The sequence below is a fragment of the Phanerochaete carnosa genome, assembly GCF_000300595.1.
Source record: "Phanerochaete carnosa HHB-10118-sp unplaced genomic scaffold PHACAscaffold_1, whole genome shotgun sequence".
Taxonomy (NCBI): domain Eukaryota; kingdom Fungi; phylum Basidiomycota; class Agaricomycetes; order Polyporales; family Phanerochaetaceae; genus Phanerochaete; species Phanerochaete carnosa.
In genome coordinates, this window is record NW_006767628.1 from 434,379 (window position 1) to 452,912 (window position 18,534).

Consider the following 18,534-nt stretch of genomic DNA (forward strand, 5'->3'; position numbering starts at 1 on the left):
GGTCCCAATATTGCGTGCTGGCATCGCGCCGCACTGCGCGGCGCGAGTTGGCAGGGACAACAGGATCGTCTTCCAAGTGCTAAGGCTGCAGATTAGACGCAAGTTTATTTCTTTGCCGATTGCGTACGACAGCATGGGCTCTTCTAGATGTTGCATCAATCGTAGAATCGTGTGAAAATCCGAGTTCTCTGGCATTCTATGAGCTTCAGAGTCTGGAGGTGGGGAACAGGCATAGAGCGAAATGCAGTGATGTTGTCGTTCAAGTTGAGGATGGTGAAGTGCAGAGCTCGGGGGAACGTGAAACTAATGGCGATAAGGTAATCGTGACATAACGGACACAAGAGGCGAGCTCAAAAGCATTGGCATTGGCTCTAGATATCACCGTGACGCTTGTCAAAAGCGGGAGTGCGGGAACGCGTTATGTCATATAATTCGTGCAGGGCTTAGATAGGAAGCGCTAAGATCGTGTCGTGACCTCTGTATGGCGCAGCAAAGCCTTGACATGACTCGGAAAGCGAAGCTGTCCTCGGATATTGCCGCGCCACATAATCGCGGATCACGTGTCCGGACTACGTCCGTCTGCGAAAACAGCGCCAGACTACTCGCTGGTTGCCAACATAAACGCCTCACATTTTAATTTCTGCCCCACTGCGTCGTGTGGTCCTGGTTTCGCGCGAATATTTGCCGCCTGCCGAGGTCACAGGTGCCGGTCGAAGGCTCGAAGTGGACGGAGTCATGCGAGCAATTCTGTATTGCCGAGCTCCGATGGTGAAACTCTGAGTTGGGTGTCTGACGCATCGCCTTGCGCATGCCAGTCGCACCAAACTGGCATGTTCGATAAGCTGCCATACTGTACTTTTACGACCGTAGCGGATGAAAGTGCCCAAAAGGAGTTTTTCCGACAAGCCGCCAAAATCGCCATAAATCGAGAAAGAATTATTGGCGGTGTCGGCTGAAAACCGGTGTGACGTGTGACATCCGCTACGGTCATAAAATTACAGTACTTGTTATCACGAGATTTAACAGTACGACGTACAACGCCGTGTCCGGACCCTTGAGCCCCCGGTAAGTGAATAGTAGCTAGTATAATTTATGCCAAAATGTAGACAACCCAAGCAAAATAAGAATAAAGATATGAAAAAGGCCACAGCAAAAAATGAGTGACCACCTCAGTGCCACATTCAAGGCGCCCATAACCGGCATTGGTCATAGTTTAATCGCTCAGTAGTCGAAGAATCTGCGCAGTGTTAGTTGCGCCTTACGCGCCGTGCACTGATGCTCCCGCCAATTCAGCGGCGAGCTGGGATGTCTGTTGAGTATTATCAATTCCTCTTGGATTGCCCCAGCGCATGAGCGATAATCGCGATCTACCTACCTGCTGCAAGAGGTCCTCGTCCGGTTGGTCCTGTAGACTCTCTGCTGAAAGGTCTCCACCTTCTAGCATCATTTTCGGCTGCCCGTGCTCCAGGGGCTCTCCGATGTTGCCGAGACAATCAGAGGGGATTCTGAAATGCAAAGAGAAGCGGGAGAAGTGCTTCACATCTGAGTTACTGCTTCCTGTGGCGTGGTTAAGCTGGCGGAGGTTCAGGATAAAGCGTTGCACCATCACGAGGGGCTGTAAATGACAGTGTTTAGTCAGTGAGCGTGTCCTTCATAATATATAAACTTTTTACCATTGACTGGAGAAGAAAGAATGCATAGTTCTCCTAAAGCCGCAAAATCAGACATATCCAGAGTAGAGATGCATATAACTACTCACAAAAATACTGATGCCGTTGCTAAACGTTAGCAGCTGCAGTATATTCATGGCTAGAAGGGCACTTGTGGGCTAAATTTTAAAAGGAATTGTTTAACCGTTTTAATTCTTTAGCTTACATAAAATAAAGCGTGCCTGTGTCAATATCCCATGAGTCATTGTATGGAAGAAAATAAAATTGACGTCGCATACATACCGTCCCGGAGCAGTACAGAAGAAATGGACGAACCCAGCCTGAGCCGCCGCATCTCCCGGAACTGTCTGAACGATTTCAGCCACGTCAGCACCAATACAACAATATCAGCGGCGATTGCACTGCTTCTTGTGAGACAGAGCACTGCATGCATGTATATCACTTAAATGTATGAACGCCGTCGGCATGAATATGAAAGACGTACATCTAAAGCAGGTTATCAGTATACAACACAACAGACCGCTTCTAAACATTGTGACTCACGTTGTGATGAGCGTTGGAGAAAAATTGAACGCGCTGGTACAATTTGGACCTATCAGGGGCGTGTACTGATACACATATATACTGCGTATCCATCCAAACTAAAAAAAAAAAAAATCAGTGTGACCAATCTATAGCTGCATGACGAGAGGGATAAGACGTACGATGTTTGTCACAACGGGAACTGCTCCAAGTGTGAGAACAATAGCAGAGAAGAGGTATTTCATCCTCGACCCTTGCCAGAGTGCATACACACGCAGAGCAGAGAACACTGCTCAGAAGATAGGTCATAGGACATTCGGTGCATGACAGGTGTACTCACATGATACCAGAATTAAACTTGCTGCATATAAGAGATCATTAACTACAATTGCCGGCTTGCACCTTATAATAAGTGCGATAATTTATCAGAAATTGCTTATGGAAAGAGAGATAGGAATACACCTAAAAGGATGGTACGGTGGAGGTCAGTATATATCTTTCCAGTTGAGCGGCATAAACAGTCTCACACGCAGCTGGTGTTGCCGGCACGATCATGCAAAGCGAACTCAAAAGCATGGTCCACCGAGTGATCAGCAGTATTAGCGAGGTGGCTGTAAACTTTCTTCTCCACACGACCGAGATTTCTTGATCAATGGTTATGATAAGTTCGTGAATCTGGAGGCCTGTAGTGGTAGAGGATTATTGTACTTGATTAGTGTTTTTGGAGTCCAGAAACGCCATAACGTACACATAAGCGAGTATCCTATATAGTTCCGCATCTGACTAAATAAATATGAAAGGTGTCAGTGGCAGAGTGAAAATTTCGATAGAGAAGGTAGTAGGGCCGTACAGTGATTGCAATTCTTGCTCTAGGTTGCTGTATAGCTGGGCCATGGTATTCAATGCGAGAAAGTTAGTGGTGCAGAGCAATGAACCAGTCTGTGAGGAATATATACTACTGCGTGTCCGCGACCCAGTGCAATCTATACCAAGATCAGAGCTTCGTGCCAGCCTAGTTGATTGATGCTAATTGTTACAATAGTAGATCACCCGGGAGGGGTGATGTGTTAGATGATACATCCTCCGGATGCAAATATCATGCTATCTTGATAGATCGACAGGCGTGAGCACCGCAGACGGGCTATCCAAGCTGCGCAGGTATCTGATCCGCTCCAGCTGATGGCACAGTGCCCCGGCTAGCTTAACTCAACTGTACGCCACATCACCTCTCTTAAGGCCCAGCGGGTGACCGCGCCCACGAACGGGAAGGCATGCGGGCGAATCCTATGTCGAACTGCTGTGCGGAATCATCGCGACTCTGTGCCTTCGCCTCCTCCGTCCCACCGGTTTCTCACTGCCACTCAACCTTATCGCTCCAGTTATGATATCAGTCGCCGATTGGGTGACTTCCGGCCCCGGGAGCACGCGCGCCTCCGCGACTCCTCTATCTACGACGCACTCGTGATAAGGCCAAGTCCGACCGATGTCGTGCGCGATACGACGTCGCCCAGCCATGCTCGACGTAGCCGATGGCATTTAGACCGTCCATACGTCCACCCAAAATCTGTAGCCGGCTGTTCAAGCCCACCGGGAGCACAATCGAGTGGCCCTTCGCGACACGAGCGCAGCGCAAGTGAAGTACTCGTACTGAAGCCACCGGTTGCGCGGCGCTACTATTATTGTATTCGAGGCGCTATCCTGATGATCCGCCGGATGAGCATCGGCCGCGCTGACCCGATGATACACAGTATTGACTGCCCGCCTATGACATCACCGCGCTGCTCTGCGACGATATTTCAGTGAACGCGAGCTCACAAGTTCTTTGTGCTGCTGGCGCACCGAAACTGCTCGGCGCCGCTTCAAAAGTTCCGTAATGGATACTGTAAGTGCTTGTTGATGGTCGCCTGAGTCCAAGGGTACTCGCAGGGAAAGTCTTTGAGCGCACAAGAGGCTGACTAAGCTGCGCGGACTGTGAGAGCTGCCTTCGGATATTGCCGCGCCACAAAGTAATAAATCACGTGCCCCTTTCAGAGCTCGGTCGGCTTGGACGACAACTCCCATCTCCAAAGGCGGCCGACGCCCGCTTAGCGTTCTCAGCGCCGTATATTTCTTCTACGCACCTGAGGAAGCTTTAGTCTGGCACGGATGCTTTGGCCTTGGCGCCCCGCTGAGGTCACACGGCTGGCCGAGATCTGTGTCTCTTCGACGGCAGGTCCAGCGCGACCATGTCAGGCCGGTTCGTTTCGCGTTTAGACTCGCCTTTCGACCCAATTCGCTCAGATCCCTCAAGCTCACGCTGACGACGCCGTCTGTTACCGGGCCTTTGCTTCCCGCGGTCATGCTAGGCCGAGAGCCGTCCAAGCTTCAACGTTGTGTACTTCTCCATCCTTTCGCATTCAGAGCGCCCACGCTTTCGCTTGACGTATCGAGTTACGCAGGTGAATTACTCATTCTAGGGATCGGTACCAGAATCTCATATGCTGCAGGTTATGTTCTGGGCGCGCTGTAAGAGATAGCTACCGGGCTAGCCGCTCAACTCAACATGGCCGGCCCTGCTTGCAACTTGAACGTGTTCGTGAAGAATATTATCAAGTTGGTCATGTAAGTCACCTATGATTTTAATATGAGGTGAGAGAATTCTTTTACTTCGACAAGCTTATGCTTCCCTGTAACAGGCTGCGTGTGAACATATCCGAAACTGCGAATAACCAGCTTACTATCCCACCTTCCGTAATTTCTTCAAATATTCACAACCTCTGTTCGGCATCCTGATCTTTTTCTTACCCACTACGCCCATCCCGCCCATGATCTCGGCAGAAAACTGCACTGCACTCCACGGCTTCCCGCCCATGTTTGAAGACCAATACTTGCAGCTCACTATTGTGCTTCAGCTCGGGATTAGCATGTACGGCCTCGGAGAGGTCCGCACGAGCAGCGGCTTTCGCAGAGACATCGGCACTGGCGGCGTTGGGACGATCTATACGATGTAGGCGCGGGTTATGATCCCATTGACCAGAACATGTTGGCGTCCTTCCTTGCTTCCAAGAAGTTTGTGGCTGATTTTTCTCTCAGCTATGGTTCATATTCAATCTACTCCGAACACCGCTACAACGCCAGTATCAGGCACTCGCAGACGCGCGGTATCTTCCTCTTCAAGTGCGCCACGGCCTTCCCGTCCATCACCATCCTAAGCTAATTAGCCTTACAGCTCCGCCAGTCCTGACATCCTCCTTCTGATCCAGACCTTCTCGTCCGTTTTGCTCATCGAGTACCGCCTGATCAGGGCACCTTGACCTCTACTTCTTCGGCTCGAGCCCGCAGGAGTTCATCGAGCAGTACAACCCGCCGACGTGGCAGCAGGCGTAGGGCTTCGGCTTCCACATGTGCCGCTGAGTCTACTCCAGCCTGAACAAGACGGGCGAACAGGGGCGGCGCATGCGCGATGCGGACATCCCGCTCGAAGGTGCGTCGCGGTTTTCGCTGATGTGAGGCGCAAAGACTGATAGGGGAGCTAGTGATGTGGAAGGATAATAAATTTGTATCATGCAGTGAGGTATTTTACGGCAGACCCGGTGTCGTTCCCGCCCGAGGGCTTGACTCACCATGCGGACCTGTCGACCACACGCCGGGAGGAATGAGCAGAAGCCGACGTTGCCCCAACTATGCGATCCACCGAACGTGCGAGTGAAGAGGACGACGCTAGTTTGACCGCTATGTTGCGCGGGATGGCCATTCAAGTCGCACCTTCCATAGCTACAGATTAGGTGCGTGTTTTGCTCCATGCCCGTCAGGGAGGCTCGAAGTAGATGTCCATCAAGCAGGTTTCGATATATCGTTACGCCATGAGTGTATGGCCGTCAGTAATCACCAACTGCCGTTCTGGTTAACGCTAGCGTTGAAGTTCAAGCGGACGGACACTTATCGTAATGCGCTTCTATCCTTGTGTTTGATATCCGCTACGATTTCGCTACCGTTCTTTATGTCCCTCTCCAAATTTTACCAATCACGAACGGCGCAATACGATCATAGAAGTGCGGCTTCACAGAGCCTTTTACTTATATGTACAAGCTGCAGGATTTATACGTCAAATGTCTGATATCAGCCTGCTCTCGTCCGTCGCGGGCCTTTCGTGCTGTCGTAGCACTTCTATGTCCACGCCAGCGGCGCCCGAAAGAACAGTACACAGACAAAGTCTTGGCATGAACAGCTGCACCTATCCGGTATTGATCTCAGTGCTCTCGTCACCATGCAGCGCGTCGGATGCGGGGCGCGCGGAACAGCAATCGCTGCATAGCGCGGCCCACAGAGCCCCTCCTTCTTCACGTTGATATGTAGAGATCTGAAAGCAACAGAAATACCGCCCCAGCTTTCGGAGAGGAGTTGATATAGACGTCTCACCAAAAGTCAAAGAAGGGCGCGCAGCACGCATATGAGCTCACGCCAGGGGCCTTTCAGCCCTCCCTCGGCTTCGAAGACTCACACAAGCAAGACCGCCGCGCCGGTGCGCGTCATCGAACCTAATACTCACATGATGAAATAAAATCAAATAACATGAGGCTCGTTCCCGACAGAGGAGCAGCCCAGGATGGTCCGACGTGGCACTGGCAGAACACAAACCCGAGGCGGGAACGCCGTTCCATCCTGGATGCAGGACGAGTAGGACTATAAAAAACGCTACGCGTATCGGCTGTAGGACCATGGCATGCACGTATACGATTACTGATTGTGGCTGATGTTCAAGCCAAGGAGAGGAGAGGTAGCCGACCTTCAAGTTCCATCCTGGATGCAGGTCGTCGAGGACGTCGCGCGTATCAGCTGTGAGGCTGTAGCATGTACCTAGCAGAGTGCAACATATCGACACGGATCAGATGTCGGAGAACATAACTGCGTCGAAAGACTGGGGAAGACCAAGATACAAGGAAGCTGCGACTGGAAGACAAGGCTAAACGGGCAAGACGCAGATAAGCGCCTTCATCCCATGCCCTTATCTAATCAGTCGCTGATAACGACTTTGATGGTGGTACGTGCTCCGCGCCCGCCTGCTCGTTTTGTGCCCTCTGATACTCTGGAAGCCGCGCTCTCGCATACGCTTCGGTCTTGATGCAAGTGCCCCGATGCTCATGGTTTGTTGTAGTCATCTGTTACTACTAAAGTTGAGGAGCCAGTGAGTACACCACTGTCCCATGTCTCAGCTTTGGCTGAGCACACCCGCTAGCCCACTGTGCTTTCAGTCCGGAATCAATCATCCGTCGCACAATATTTGTAGATCTATCTCCTAGTTCCAGCACTAAGCTGCGCGCGTCGCAGATTCAGCCGTTTGTGGGTCATCTTTGTTGACCCAAGCCCGCGCATGCGATCGCTTGGCGGGTACGTCCTCTCCCAGTTCGGCCGTCGTTCCCTGACTAACGCAGTCACTCCAGAGACAAATGCGGCCCAGCATCTCGTTCGCAAACGAATATCGCGCGAACACCGTGTAGACGACATCAGAGACCGTCGCGGGCGCATACCGCGCGCGAGATCACCCGGCCGTCTTCTGGGTCGTCGAAGCATGAGCATCACGCAGGGCAGGTAGTCGGGTGTGTATTTGATGAGCGATTGGGGATGCAAGGTTACTCAGAGGATGCTGGCGTGCCACTTTTTGTGCGTATCCCGACTAGATGTTTATCTCTTGCCACTCATTGAGTTCTGCGAATTCAGGTGGTCCCCTTCTCCACAATCCTCATCCACTTCGCCGCGCAGAGATATCAGAATCTACAGCCTGACACCTCGTAAAGCTGCCGCGCTGATAGCCTCGCAGAGCAGCCTGCGGATTGGCCCACAGATCATCAAACCTAACGCGCACAAAAAGAGGCTTGTTTATCAAGAGCCGCGGATGGCACAGCACGTATACTTTGGCGACGACGACGGCGCCCGCATGAAGCTTACCCTCGTCGCTAGGCGCGACGCCACACGACCTCGGACTTGACTTTTATCTTGCCATCGACGATCCTGCGGCACGTGCCGCTATCTACAGGCGCATCGCCACCGATCATAATTTGCGGTCGGCAGGACATGGACGGGTACGGGCGCACAGGTGCAGTATCTTCGCCGTGCGTGACGGACAGGTAGTAGAGCCCGCAGTCGTGTGCGTCGCTGTTGTGGAGAATAGGCGCATCACAGCGTCCGCTCTGCACCGTACGCGCGCCGGACAGCGACGTCCCATTTGTTTTTCCGCGCCTTGCATGCCTGCGTGGACGGCACCCAAAGAGAGCAGACGTTGAAATCGAGGGCCTCAGGTCGAGCTTGAGCCGGTCTGCGGGACAGGCCAACGAGGTGAACGGTGGGTGGCCTGCACATTTGGTGGCGTAATTCTTCGGACGATGGGAGGACTGGCCAGAATTTGGGGGATATGTGGTGGTGAGTCGGCGTGCGTTCAAAAGCTGCGGTGCAATGGCTTACAGAAAATGCAGTAGATCGCTAGCTGTTGCATTCGGCGGGCTCAGTATCACTCGACACTCTCGAACAGAAAGACGTACAAATAAAAGCATGAGGCGTCAGGACATCGTAGCGAGTTCTCCAGCTGTCACCCGCATACGCGTGCTTCTGCACGACGAGATGGCTGGTACCGAGGTGCTCTAGGCGCGCCACAATCAGGCTTGTGTCCAGCCTGGCCGTAGGAAGATCGGCATGTATGAATGGTGGCCGGCGCCGACGACGAGCATTTGTAGGCCACCGTCGATGGAATTGTAACCATGGTCCCCGCGAGCGAGGTCATGCGGAAGTTGCGGTCTGCGTTGGCCAGCCGCTTACCACTTGTACAGTAACGCACCTCCGCTTTTTTACGCTGTATTCCTGGAAGAAGGTAAATCTCGTGTTGCGTGATTAAGTCGTGCGCGTCTTAGATATGAAATGTCAAGATGATAGCGTGGCCACTGTACGGCGCGGCAAAGTGTTAATATGAGAAGAAAGCTGTCCTCAGAGTTCCCGCACCGCAAAGTGGTAGATCACAAACCGCGACTTGGAATACCACATCCGCCCGCCGAGATGACAGCGCCAGACTACTCGCAGGTCGTTGACCTTACAGCCGACCACACTTGATACCAAGAGATTCGATGGTATGACATGCCACATCTTGTATGGACCCTTTACAGGTGACCAGCTAATTCAATTTAACGTATGATGTAGATAACGCCAGCGGGACCAGAATGAGGGTACGATAAGGGCCGAGGCATCATAAATATACAGCAAAAAAAAGGAGTGCCACAGTCAAGAAGCCAACGATTCACAGCCTGCACTCGATATAGCTCGATCGTTCTGTAGCTGTGAAATTTATATGTAGACCTGTACTTAGAATTAACCAACACTGAAAGCGCACCTATTCATCGAGCTTTCACGAAGATCCGATGCACTGCATTTCATTGTAATTGCCGCGCCTTATGCACTGTTCACTGGCGCTTCCGTCAATCCAGCGGCGAGCTGGGATGTCTGCTGAGCATTATCAATTCCCCTTGTATTAATCCAGCGCATGGACGATGATCATGATGCACCTACCTGCTGCGATAAATTCTTATGCGGTCTGTCCTGCAATTTTCCCTCTGCTCCGTCTTCACCTTCTAGCATCACCTCCGACTGCCCATGCTCCAAGGGCTCTCCGATGTTCCCGAGAAAATCAGAGGGCATTCTAAAATTGACAGAGAAGCGGGAGAAGTGCTGGGCATCTGAGTTACTGCCTGCTGAGGTGTGATTGAGTTGGCGGAGGTTGAGAATAAAGCGCTGCGTCAACACGAGAGGCTGCATATAACAGTGTATGGTCAGTGTGCATGGCTCTCCCCTGGATATGTAAATATTTTACCATTGACTGAAGGAGGATATACGTAAAGGTGTCCTGTAGCCACATAATGAGACTCTTCCAACTCTGGAGTAAGGATGCATATATCTACTCACAAAACTAGTGGTGTTGTTTGAAAATGTCAGGAGCTGCAGGATATTGAGAACTAGAAGGGCACTTGAGGATTATGTGTTAGAGGGGATCATTGAGCTGTTACAGTTCATTCAACTTACACAAAATAAAGTGTGCCTGTGTTAGCTGCCCATGAGTCACACTGTAGGAAAGCGGGTAAGATTAACATTGGGTACATACCATCCCGGAGCAGTACAGCAGAAATAGACGAGCCGAGCCTGAGCCGTCGCATCTCTTGGAACTGCCTGAGTGATTTCACCCATGTCAACACCAGAACAAGAATATCGGCGGCCATTGCACTGGCTCTTGTGAGGGCAAGCACTGCGTGAATATGTATCACTTGAATGTACGAGTATATCCTGAAATATGAAAGACGTACGCCTGAGAAAAGTTATCGTTGTCAGCACACAACAGAGCGCTGTTAAGTCCCACAACTCACGGTGTGTTGAGCCTTGCAGAATAGGTGAATACGCTGAAGCAAGTTGGACCTGTCAAGAGTGTGTTTTGATACACAGCTATGCTATGTGTCCAGGCAAACTACATGAAATTCAGTATGGTCAATTTACAGCTGTATGATGAGGGAAGTATAACACACAATGTTTATTACAACATTAATTTGTCCGAGCATGAAAACAATGACAAAGAAGAGATATTTCATCTTAGACCCGTGCCAGAGTGCATATATGCGGAGAGCGGAGAATACTGCTGACAAGATAGGTTATAGAACCGTCGGTGCATGGCAGGTGGGCTCACATGATGGCAAAATGAAACCTGCCGCATATATCAGGTCGTTGACTATGACGAACGATTTGCAGCTTATGATGAGTGTGATGGTTTATTAGAAGTTGACGTGTGAAAGAGGGAGATACACCTGGAGAAATAACACGGTGGGGTTAAACTGGTCAGTATAATCATATTTCCAGTTGGGCAGTATAAGTAGTCTTACACGCTGGTGCCGTTGGTAAAAGCGTGGTGAAAACCACACTCAAAAGCATGATCCACCGAGTGCTTAGCAGCAGCAGCGATGTCGCTGTAAGCTTTCTCCTCCACACCAGAGCGATTTCTTGGTCAAATGTTACGATATATTCGTACATTTGGAGGCCTGGTAGAAGAGCAGTGAGCTTGACCGGTATTCCTGAAGCTCAGCAACACAATGACGCACAGGCAAGCGAGAATGTCACATAATTCTGTATCTGACTAAATACATGTGAAAGGTGTCAGTGTCAGGGTGTGAATTATGAAGGGAGAAGAGAGAGAAGCCGTACACTCGTTGAAGGTCTTGCTCTAGTGGATTGCTGTATGACTGACCCATGTTGGCCGTAGTGAGACGGTGCGGGTAGTTCGATGCAGAGCAATGAACCAGTCTGTGAGGAATATATACCACAGCATGTCCGTGACCTAGTACGGCTCATAGGTCGGGTCTCGGTATTAGCTCAGTTGACCGTAGTCTGTTGCCACGCACCAAGACAGTAGGACACCGAAGAAGGGCCATGTGTTAGATGATACATCCGATTAGAACGCGGATATCATAGATACCTTGATGAGTAAATAAGCGTGAGTAGAGCATATGAGCTTCACAAGCTCCAAAAATAGGGTAGCTGGAATGCGTTCCCGTCTTGGACCCACCCCCACAGTTAGCACAAAGCCTTGGCCGGCGCCACTACCTAGCTTCTTGCCGTAATACTTCTCTTGAAGTCTAGTAGGCGATCGCAGACATGATTGGGAAGAAGTGCAAGCGAATTTAGTTTCGAACTGCCGTACGGAATTGTTGCGACTCCGTTCCACCGATTTCTCATTACCATCCAACCTCATAGCTCCAGTAATAGTATCAACTACCGACAAGATGACTTACGTGCCCCGAAAAACGCACCTCACCGCGATTCGTCGGTTTATGGCGCGCCCGTAACAAGGCAGAGTCTAACTGTCGTTGTGCGCCACATGATAGACTCGCCCGGCGATGCTCGACGCAGCCGGTTGCACTTAGATGGTCCATACACCCATTCAATCTCCGGAGCTTACTCTTTATGCCAGGGGGCGCAGTCCAGCAGCGCCCCGCAGCCACGAGCGCAGCACCGGCGCAGTACTCGTGATTAAGCTGCCGCCGAGAGCACAAGTTGCGCGTCGCCACGAACACTGCATCACCGTTGTTCTGTGCGCACATGCACAAGTAAGGTGAAGGGACACCTAGTAGAAGTGCCAGTCTGTAACATGATGTTAATAATGGTTGTGACTGCGATCTTGGTATCAAGCCTCAGTTGAGCCCGACCGCCAGTCGGGACTTAACATGAGAGTTCTGAAACCCAAACCATCGCGGACCGAAGCTATGGAGCAAGATGCAATGAAAATGCTAAATATAGAGCTATTAGCACCCTATATTTGCACTGTCAAGAATCTCGGGGAGCCAGATACTTATTTCGGAACGACGACAAGGACGCACCGCAAAGCTTCGGAGTCATTGCGGTCAGTTGCGTGATGCCGTCAATATCGCCCACGTGTGAGCGCATCAAAAGATGGTAGTCGCCATTAGGCTTCAGTAAATGCGAGTTTGCAGGTTCATTGTGTTGCCAACGCGCCGACACTGCTCGGCGATGCCTCGAAGCCCCATCAATGTACAACGCATCGCATAAAGGCAGCGTACCTAGTAACGGTTACCTGAGCCGTCTCAAGCACACAAGCACTACGCACATGGGACAAATCGTAAAAAGCATCAGAATACGCATTTTCGTAGAGTTCTATACCTACTAACTTGAGAAGGACTAGGACTAGTTGCAATGACATTGCCAGCACATATCTGATACTATCGCAGCAAGAACCTTTTTGCGGCCTAATCCCAATGAGCCTGCAGCTTATAACATTGCATGAGCAATATATCGCATGCGGGAACTCACCGGGTAAGCATCATTTCAGCAGCTCAGCTCGAAGATTGAAATGTTTCAGAGGAACAAACAAAAGCAGAGAATGATCCTGCGAAAAAGCGGCAGCGTGCGGCTATGCAAGAAGCATTCGTGACACTGTCGCATGTGTACATATCAGTTCAATGCCCTCGATGTATTTCCACATCGAGGTCGTCTGGGAGTGACTGGCCGACAGAGGGCCGGCTCGCAACCTGAGGATGGCCGCGCTCCGGACATCTGATCCGTCCACGGTACAATCAGTAAGCTATGTTTGACCTAGAAAACAAAGATACCTACGCTCGAAGGAGGAAAATGTTTTGGGGCGTCCGAGAGGCTGAGCTCCCGCTACTGGCGGCTAGTGAGTCACCAAGCTGCGCGGATATGGCGAAAACGGTTTCTCGGAGATAACCGCGCCACAAAGTGACGGATCACGTGCCTCCTGGAGAGCCCGATCGACTTGGACCACGACTCTCATGTTCACAGACAGCAGATGCCTCCTCAGCAATCTCAACACTCTAGTTCTGTTGCACAACCTGATGAAATTTTATCCCGGCACGGACGCTTCGGCCTTGGCGCCCTACTAGGGTCACGGGGGCTGGCCGAGGTGAGATGGGTCATGGTTTGCTTTGCCATCAGGTCCAGTGTGGCCGTGTTAGACATTCGCACCCGTTATAGCAGCACGTATGCACTCGATGCTGACGTCGTAGCTAGACCAGGCTGGCGCTTTATAAGATTCGGCCGCCCTTCGTTTCTCCTTTAGACTCGTCCTTCGATCTACTTCATTCTGAGCCCTCGAGCTCGCACTGAAAATGCTGTACGCAGTACCTGCCGTGTTTCTACTGGCTGTTCTCGTGCTGGGCCGAGAGCCGCCCAAGGTCCAACGTGATGTGCTTCCCCATCAGTTCGCACTCTGAGCGCACCCTTTCGCTCAACGTCTCGAGTTACCCCGGTGAGTTGCTTATCATAGAATGTGACAGTGGAATGTGACATGTTGCAGGCTATGCTCTGAGCGCGCTGCACCAGATAGACACTGGGCCGGCCGCTCACCTCAACCTGGCCGGCGCTGCTTATAGCGCGTTCGGACAGGATATTGTAAACCTGGCCCTGGAAGTTGCCAATGATTCTGATACTGGTGCGAGGTGAGAACATTGATTTATTTCCTGCAATAGCATGTAATTACCCGTGGCAGGTCACATGTGAACATCTTCGGCACTGCCAATTCTCAATTTGCTGTCTCACTTTTGGTAATCGACCTTCCAGGAAAGTCGACTTCCATTCACAAAAGCGGCTCTCATCCCGTCATCAGCTATGAGCCTTCCCCGTTGGCATCCTGGATCACACGCCGCTGTAAGCCTGATGCATAGCCACTGTTCGACATCCTAATCTCTTCTCTTTCCCCCAAGCCCACCCCGCCCATGATCTCGACGGACAACTCCACCGCCCTCGATGGCTTCCCGCTAGTGTTTGATGACCAGTGCCTTCGACTCACGTCTGCTCTCCCACTCGGGACGAACACCTACGGCCTTGAAGAGGTCGCCGCGAGCAGCGGTTTCCGTAGAGACGCCAGCGCTGACGGCGGCGTCGGGATGATCCAGACGACATGGGCGCGGGACATTGTTGATCCCATCGACCAGACCGTGTGGGTGTCCTTCCTTGTTGGCAATAATTGTACGGCTAATTTATCTCTACAGCCATGGCTCGTATCACATCTACAACGAGCACCGCTGGGAGCGACGTTGGGTCTACCGTGAAGTCTCTCACCGCATGATGCAAGTTATTGTTATTCCACATTACTGGCGACCCTATTAGCCCCCACGCCCCAACACGCGCCGTAAAAACCGTGATGCGCCTTCGAGCAGGACGTCTGCATCGCAGATGCGCCGCATCTGCTCGCGCGTCTCGGTCAGGCTGAAGTAGCCCTAGTGGCACAAGTGGAAGCCGAAGCTCCACACCGGATGCCACGTTGGTAGGTCTATGAGCGCGCCGTACTACTCGATGGCCTCTTGCGAGCTCGAGCCGAACAAGAAGTGAAGGCGCAGCGTTCCGCCGATCAGGCGGTACTCGACGAGCGAGACGGACGAGGATGGCAGCGTCAGAAAGAGGATATTGATGTCAGCGGAGCTGCGGAGGCGATGAGTGTATCTCTGGACGAGGAGAAGATGGTGGGGCACTGGAAGAGGAAGACGCCGTGCGTCTGTGAACGCTGAAGAGACATGCATATTTATTCGTGAGCTGGTTTGTTTTTCCCTCTCGACGCCGACGCTAGTCGTCGCAGTACTGATGACGTCTGCTGCTTCTCAGAATCATGCGCTCTGCATAGCACTCTTCTCAGGTCTCCAGCACCCTCACCGACTCGCGTCCGGCAAAGACGTCGAGGCAGAAGCCGGATCTGACTCAAACGGTAGACAGTGAGAAGCGACAGCCGGAGCCGGCTCCTTCGCTTGGCCCTGGGTAAAACGGCATGCAAGCAAAGAGATACACAGTGGTATCGCTAATCTAAGGTCATACATCTTCCAGATCATATCGAACACTACCACCGACTCCATACCCTTCATTACAAACCGCTTGCGACCGATAATATACACTTTGTCACCTACGTCCAGGCCACAGCACACTCACCGTCCGACGTTATGTCTCGCTTCCACAACTCGAGCAGCATGTAAATCCTCCCCAAACACAATAAGCATCCCGGAGTGTCTTGTGTTAGCTCCGCGTCCCAATCATGTCGGCATTGCCTGCGTTGGCGACTTCAGAGATCATGGTGCGGTTGGGGGCAGAGCATAGGCGAACGACTTAGGAGCAACATTTGTCCCGTTAGCATACCGAAGAGCGGGCAGAATGCGCTGGCTGGCGTACAGTTTCTAACTTGGTGAGCTCGTCAGCCGGACAAGTCACCGCGCGCTACAACGCCCAATGTACAACATCTGTCTCGGCGGCCTTCGACTTGAGGGGCGTGTGCTCGAGACGCATGAGACGATGCTGGAACAGACCGAGATGTAGATTGAAGATGGACGCGATCGTTGAGAGAATCGGGACTCACAGAGGGAGTATAGGGAGTCAGATACGCTCTGGCACCAGCGGCGACGCGCATCACGAATGCAGAACATTTCGCGAAATGTCCGCTCGCCTGCGGGTACCGGCAAATGTCTGGCATGTTCACGCTTGTCAGAGTCAATGCGATAGATATGGGTGAGAAGACGTACACTCACGCATGCCAATTGGAAAGCCTACCGCGCAAATAACGAGCCGCGGATGCAACGTAAATCGTGTATGCAATGCAAACCCGAGAGCTACAAGTCGTGTTTTCTTGCTTGCATCGTGCCTGGCATAAACCATGTATGGACAGCTCGTCTACAGGTGAGACTATGTGTCGCGGTGACCGTGATACGGAATGGAAAGGCGAGACGAGGAACCTATTCGGGGTGGTGAGCCGTTGATTACTCGTGCTGGAACGCCGGACGTGATAAATGGTAAGACTTGGCTGGGAACAGCGAATTATTGTGCTGCCTGCATGATTGGAGATGAGCTGTCTATACAGCCGTTTCTCTATAAAAGCGCATCCCCTGCGTACCTCGTTCAGTTCGATACACCGCACTCCTGCCGCTGCTTTCACGGTAATCCACCAACTCTTGGCCAGCTTCTCCGGTTGCAATTTGACTTGCGATTGAAGTGTAGGACTCGGCTCCGGAAAGGGTACATCTATTATCGGAAAGATGTAGCATCTTCACTGGAGTTGATGACTGCTTCTGAGACGACAGGGCGAAGTACATCGTATGGTATGGGAGCGAGGACCATCCTGTACGGAACAACGCGGGCTGCAGGTGAGAATTGCAACTTCCGAGTGATGAAGAGTTTGGGCACCATATTCAGGGTAATATAAACGCATGCGAGCATGCATTGTGGCCGATGTTCAGCCAAGGAGAGGAGAGGTCGTCGACCTTCCATCCTCGACGCAGTAAAAGTAGGACTATCGATGACGTCGCGCGTATCGTCTGTGGGGCTATATGGCATGTACATGGCAGAGCGCAAAGCATCGAAGCGTGCCAGAGGTCGGAGAACACGTTTGCATCGAAAGGCTGGGGAAGACCAAAAAGACGCAGATAAGCGCTTTGATCTCATGCCCTTATCTAATCGGTGTCTCATAACGACTTTGATCATAGCGCGTCTACGCGTCTGCTCTGCGCCCACCTACTCGTTTTGTGCCCTCTGACACTCTGGAAGCTGCGCTCTCGCATACACTTCGATCTTGATGCAAGTGGCTTAATGGTCATGATTATTTGTATAAACTTGTTATCATCGTGATTGAGGAGCTGGTGAGCACGCCGTTGTCCCTTGTGTCGGCTGGCCCACTCTACTATGCTGCTAGTCCAAAACCAACCATACTTCACACGATACCTGGACATCTGTCTCCCCGTTCCAGTACTCATCTGCATGCGTCGCTGATTTGACCGCTCGTAGATCACCCTCGTCGACTCAAACCCGCGTATGCGAACGTTCGGCGGGTATGCCCTCTTCCAGCTTGCCCGTCGTTCGCTAACTGATGCGGTGACTCCAGATTGGTACCAGAATGTAGCCCTGACGGCTCGTTCGACGACGATGACCGCGTGAATATCCTCTAGACGACATCAGAGACCGTTGCGGGCGTATACCGCGCCCGGGATCATACGGCCGTCTTCCGGGTCGTCGAAGCAATGAGCATCGCGCAGGGCAGGCAGTCGAGTGTGTCTTTGATGAACGATTGAAGGATGCAAGGATGCTAGTGTGCTACTTTTTGTGCGTGTCCTGACTAGATATTTTACTCTTGCCGCTCGTTGAGTTCTGCCACTCCAGGTGGTCCACGATTCTCACCTACTCCCTCGTACGGACATGTCAGCAGCTACACCCTGACGGCTTGCAAGGCCGCCGCGCTGATGGCCTCGCCAAGCAGCTTGCACTTCGGCACCCGCATCCTCGAACCTGACATGCACAGATAAAGAGGCTTGTTCATCGAGACTCGCGGGCGGCATAACATGCACATTTCGTCGGCGATGGCGGCACCCGTACGGAGCTTACTCTCGTCGCTAGGCGCGACGCCACAGTAGCCTCAGCGAGGACTCCTGATAATTCCCTATGTAGGCTAGCCTAAATCCGCGCCAGCCATGTCCGGATGATCTTGGGTCGAAATTGTCCGGATCCGCGCCCCAGCCTCGCGTGAGCCCAAAATTTGTACGGATCCCAGGACTAGCCTACCTTTTTGTTTTCCAAAATCCAGAGAATCGCTATAAATATTCAAGGAGGGGCGGTATCACACGCAGCGTTGTGGATTCTACTCAAGAGAGCATATTTATAATAGAATGTAAATGAATAAGTAAATTAAGCCTTGCTTGTCTCCTCCTCGGGTCGTTTTCGCTTACAAGCAAGCCGCATGGCCTCGGCAAGCTGACGTTTTGCATCTCGCAGCTCTATATAAAGTTTGAGATCCTTCGCATCAATAATGGTTGCCCGGGCCCTCAAGCCTTTCTGTTGAGGT

The 18,534-nt window shown here is 51.8% G+C and overlaps 4 protein-coding genes across 4 annotated transcripts; 2 read left to right on the plus strand and 2 right to left on the minus strand.

The window, feature by feature from the left end:
* Positions 1-1,258: 1,258 nt before the first annotated feature.
* On the minus strand, positions 1,259-1,807 carry PHACADRAFT_189403 (uncharacterized protein; the record flags this gene model as incomplete). Its single annotated transcript, XM_007389679.1, has 4 exons — positions 1,259-1,309; positions 1,376-1,615; positions 1,674-1,706; positions 1,760-1,807. 4 exons carry the CDS (start codon positions 1,805-1,807, stop codon positions 1,259-1,261), a joined length of 372 nt encoding a protein of 123 aa, XP_007389741.1.
* Positions 1,808-4,836: 3,029 nt separating this feature from the next.
* Positions 4,837-5,657, plus strand: PHACADRAFT_203513 (uncharacterized protein). The gene is made up of 3 exons (XM_007389680.1): positions 4,837-5,178; positions 5,265-5,348; positions 5,401-5,657. The coding sequence occupies exons 1-3, from the start codon at positions 4,997-4,999 to the stop codon at positions 5,483-5,485; spliced, it is 351 nt and encodes a 116-aa protein (XP_007389742.1). The 5' UTR covers positions 4,837-4,996; the 3' UTR covers positions 5,486-5,657.
* Positions 5,658-8,247: 2,590 nt separating this feature from the next.
* PHACADRAFT_246143 (uncharacterized protein) lies at positions 8,248-8,585 on the minus strand. The gene has a single exon (XM_007389681.1). It carries the CDS (start codon positions 8,526-8,528, stop codon positions 8,346-8,348), a length of 183 nt encoding a protein of 60 aa, XP_007389743.1. The 5' UTR covers positions 8,529-8,585; the 3' UTR covers positions 8,248-8,345.
* A 5,855-nt stretch (positions 8,586-14,440) lies between these two features.
* PHACADRAFT_189405 (uncharacterized protein) lies at positions 14,441-17,644 on the plus strand (the record flags this gene model as incomplete). Its single annotated transcript, XM_007389682.1, has 4 exons — positions 14,441-14,664; positions 14,717-14,798; positions 17,484-17,527; positions 17,581-17,644. 4 exons carry the CDS (start codon positions 14,441-14,443, stop codon positions 17,642-17,644), a joined length of 414 nt encoding a protein of 137 aa, XP_007389744.1.
* Positions 17,645-18,534: the final 890 nt, after the last annotated feature.

Coding starts and splice junctions, on each gene's coding strand:
- PHACADRAFT_203513 (XM_007389680.1), top strand. CDS start 4,997: ATGATCTCGGCAGAAAACTGCACTGCACTCCACGGCTTCCCGCCCATG. Junction 5,179..5,264: donor GTTGGGACGATCTATACGAT/GTAGGCGCGGGT, acceptor TTTTTCTCTCAG/CTATGGTTCATATTCAATCT. Junction 5,349..5,400: donor CGCGGTATCTTCCTCTTCAA/GTGCGCCACGGC, acceptor TTAGCCTTACAG/CTCCGCCAGTCCTGACATCC.
- PHACADRAFT_246143 (XM_007389681.1), bottom strand. CDS start 8,528: ATGTGCAGGCCACCCACCGTTCACCTCGTTGGCCTGTCCCGCAGACCG.